The sequence below is a fragment of the Ruditapes philippinarum genome, unplaced genomic scaffold (assembly GCF_026571515.1).
Source record: "Ruditapes philippinarum isolate M1 unplaced genomic scaffold, ASM2657151v2 ctg292_1_1_1_1, whole genome shotgun sequence".
NCBI classification, from domain to species: domain Eukaryota; kingdom Metazoa; phylum Mollusca; class Bivalvia; order Venerida; family Veneridae; genus Ruditapes; species Ruditapes philippinarum.
Genome location: NW_026861516.1, coordinates 72,085 through 75,843, shown reverse-complemented (window position 1 = coordinate 75,843; position 3,759 = coordinate 72,085). Strand labels below are relative to the sequence as shown.

The 3,759-nt window shown below is 30.1% G+C and overlaps 1 protein-coding gene across 1 annotated transcript; it reads left to right on the top strand.

The window, feature by feature from the left end:
* Positions 1-1,736: 1,736 nt before the first annotated feature.
* LOC132715901 (uncharacterized) lies at positions 1,737-3,435 on the top strand. Its single transcript, XM_060699010.1, has 2 exons — positions 1,737-1,995; positions 2,332-3,435. Exons 1-2 carry the CDS (start codon positions 1,898-1,900, stop codon positions 2,966-2,968), a joined length of 735 nt encoding a protein of 244 aa, XP_060554993.1. The 5' UTR covers positions 1,737-1,897; the 3' UTR covers positions 2,969-3,435.
* The last annotated feature ends 324 nt before the right edge of the window (positions 3,436-3,759 follow it).

Genomic DNA, 3,759 nt, shown 5'->3' with positions numbered 1-3,759 from the left:
GCCAATGAAATGTAACCTTATATACTAAAGTAATAATTATTTCAAAACAACCAATATATCAACATGTTATTATTAAACATTTAGTGTCATAAATATAAATTAAGAATAATTATCAAAAGCAAAATTATTAAAGTCTTATGCCTGAAATCTTCTTTATATTGACAAATTCAAACACTAATAGTATACTTGATATGCTGTGTGTAAATGTAATTCAAAATGTAACAAATTATAATTTCATGTACTACTATATAAGGGAAATAACAAATTTATAACCCAAGTGTCAAAAATAAGAACATTTATTTATATACAAAGAAAGGAAAACAACCTGATATACTGCATAGCTATCTATAGCTTTCGAATTCATATACAGCAGAACTGCTTTCCGGTTTTCATTCAATAATATGACATGCTGCGAATCACCGAAGGGGAAACAAATATTATAGAAATAGTAAGGAGTTCTTGAATCCGAATTTTTTCTTAGTTGTAAATCGAAGGGATTAATTGATAAAATCCGGGCACATGGACAAAAAAAAGTAAACACAAATAGCTCCGCGCCTGTGGGCGCGGAGCAATAATGTCAGATCAGACTGTACACATACACGGACAGGTGTTACACTATACTGGTGGCCGAAGCTAAAGACATTTGGTTCGAGCAGGGAAATTTACACAGAAATGGAGATTGAAATCATGACAAATGCACAAGATATTTTAGGATGCAATAACGATTATACTCGATGAATGTCACATGGTAAGTTGTTCAATCACAGTTCAACCAAATGCTAGCTGTTTGTTAGATGTTATGAAAACTATCATATGCGTTCCTTATTTTGTCTATAATATATATTTCTCAAGTTATATAGTGGTAAATTTTATCGGACTTCGTTTTTGTCATTACATACTCTTCCATTAAATCTGTGAAAATAATGCGATAGTTTACTTTTGCCAATATTTATAGGATGCAACATGTTTAAAAGATGAAACTTTAGAATAACTATGTGTCTATTAGAAATAGTTATAATTACAAGTAGTCACCTTCGGCGAACTAGTCAGTATAAAGTAGCGCTTAGCTATTTAACTGGGATAAAAGTTACGTAAGGCAATTACTACTCCAAATTATAAATGGTAAAATTGCATCAATATCACTTTAAGCACAAGTCTTGTAAAACATGCTCAAAATATTGTGTTTAATTAGATTACTAAGGCTCTGTTTATTTATTTAAAAAAAAACTGAATTTACAGCTTCCCAGTAGTTTTCGATAATTAATTACATTTCATTAATGCTCCTATCCTGTGATGCCACCGGCTGATTATTCAGCAATAATTCTTTGTTTAACACGAATATGTGTCGCTAGTGGTGGGGTAATCGTACAGCGGCATGTGTATCTTAATTAGAAATGTTGTACCATCATATGTGATCAGTATCTGTCGCATACTGTTGGTTTAATATGACTGATAACCTAATGAAATATCAACAACAGCCAAGTCACTTCGGCGGATAAGCTTAATTAATTGTAGCATTCAAGAAACTTACATAGATAGTTTATTAATCAGCAATATCAATTTCGTCTGCAAGTTTTAATTTGTGTGTCTTTTGTTGAACTTGTGAATATAATCTATATAAATATTGTGCATCAATCAACAAGTTATTGGCATCAGCTTGATATACACGGAATATAGTTGAAATATTACATTGAAATCCCAAAACATTGTATCGTAAATATTATTTAATTTACTCTTTGTGTAATAAAATAGAGTCTTAACTTTACGGAAACTTATTAGAAAACAAAAAGAAATCAGCTATACGTTAGACATTCAATGCATACGTTATTTAGAGAAATTGCTTATTTGGAATAATAAATATCGGATGATAAATTAGATAACTAAAAGAAAGGCAAAGATGCCAGCTCTCGACGGATTAGCTGGTATTGTTATTCTTGCGATATTTGGATCAGCATTTGTTATCACATGTGGAATTTCTGCAATTAAAGCCATTAGGTAATTAAAATATCATATTATATAACAAATACAATGGATAAAGAAAAATATTATCTTAATTATAAAGCGATTTGGTAATAAAATGTAATAAGTTATATACATTGAGCCATTAGGATTTAAAATAAATATTATAAAATAAAGCTAATTGTATGTTTATTTTCATTTTGATCATCCTGTTTCTTTCAATTACATTTCTTGTGATCTTAAACGGATATTTTCATTTACACACTAGACTTAAGACATTTATGTGAGTATAATTATGTTCACAAAATATGGTAACCGTTTATATTTACTTCTTGAATTTCTCAAGTTAAAAAGTCATTTACTATATTTCAGGGACAGAACACGGTTGAAGAAACGAAAGAAACAAACATCTCGTCGGAAAAATGGAAAATACAAAACGGAAAATGAATGTAAGAAAACGGAATCACCCACCGAACAAGTCCAACAATCAAAGGTAGAATCTAATAAATGCCAGTCGCTTCAATCTAGTAATAAACGATTAAAAGATGCATCTGCTGGTGTAAAAGACTCATTTGAAAAAGTTGATTTGTCAGTGTACTCTATTAGTGAAGGAGTAGATAACTTAACTTTCAATCATAGTGACGCTGATATACAAATTATTGATGAAAATAATTGTTCATCAGAGAAATTGCAAACAGACAAGAATGTGAATGTGTCGACTTGTCAGAAAACAGGACCAAAGAAAGATTTATCATACGAGAAGACATTCGAGTCAGACATGGTTTCCAAACGTCTTTCTAACGACCGTTTTGTCATAAGGAAAATCATGCGAAGGCATTCATACGAGCTTGCAGTATGTGAAGATTCCTGGATGCCTTTAGACAGCCCTTGTTGTTCAAGGACTAAATTAGAAAACTCACACATTGAAGAAATTAAGAAGGATAAGAACACATTCAATGTTTCATTTGAAAACCAGGCTTACGATAAGGATGATTTGGAAAATACATAAACTAAACAACTTTTGGTATAGATTCACTCGTATACTTCAATGTTAACTTTCAAACGTTTGATGAATTAAACGGAGATTATTAAACGATATGAAACCTATCACAAAAAGAAAAACCGATAACAACCGATTGGTTTAGGAAATATGGCAAATGGAGTCAAACAGCGGGGCAGTTATATCATGTTTGATAATGTTGAATACCGACAATTGAAAGTATATAAAGTTTGCAGACTTTTTAAAAAGATTAAAAGACTTAAAAATGTTAATAAGACTATAAAAAATGCATAAATCAGTGTTTTGCAGGTTTACAACGTTGCAGGTTGACAGCGAAATGATATTATTCTTACTCCATACCTTATATTTACTTGGAAAAACAGTTACTTGAATGATAAGTCCTTTTTCACTCGTGATGAACTCGTCTGAATGACAGAAAGAACATGTTATACAATTGTACAGGAAACCGATTTACATGTCATTTAAAGTATAAAGTAAATCTTATATGAATCTATAATCATTTGTTTTAAAAAATGCATTTGTGCTCTTTTTATAATAATTCATTTACAAGTTTACAAGAATACCATAAAGATAGAGAAAGGGTTTAAAAATAGCAATTTAACGATAAAACTTAAACATGGATAAGTTTATCTTTCTATATGTTGTTTTATTTTTTAAGATTTCGTTGTTGTTTAAGAAATATTATGGTTTTAAGAATTCTCATTCTTAAATGATCATGATATTCACATAGAAAACAAAACAAGAACTCCTTTATAAAGAATGCCCAAAAAGCAGGATAT

Coding starts and splice junctions, on each gene's coding strand:
- LOC132715901 (XM_060699010.1), top strand. CDS start 1,898: ATGCCAGCTCTCGACGGATTAGCTGGTATTGTTATTCTTGCGATATTT. Junction 1,996..2,331: donor TCTGCAATTAAAGCCATTAG/GTAATTAAAATA, acceptor ACTATATTTCAG/GGACAGAACACGGTTGAAGA.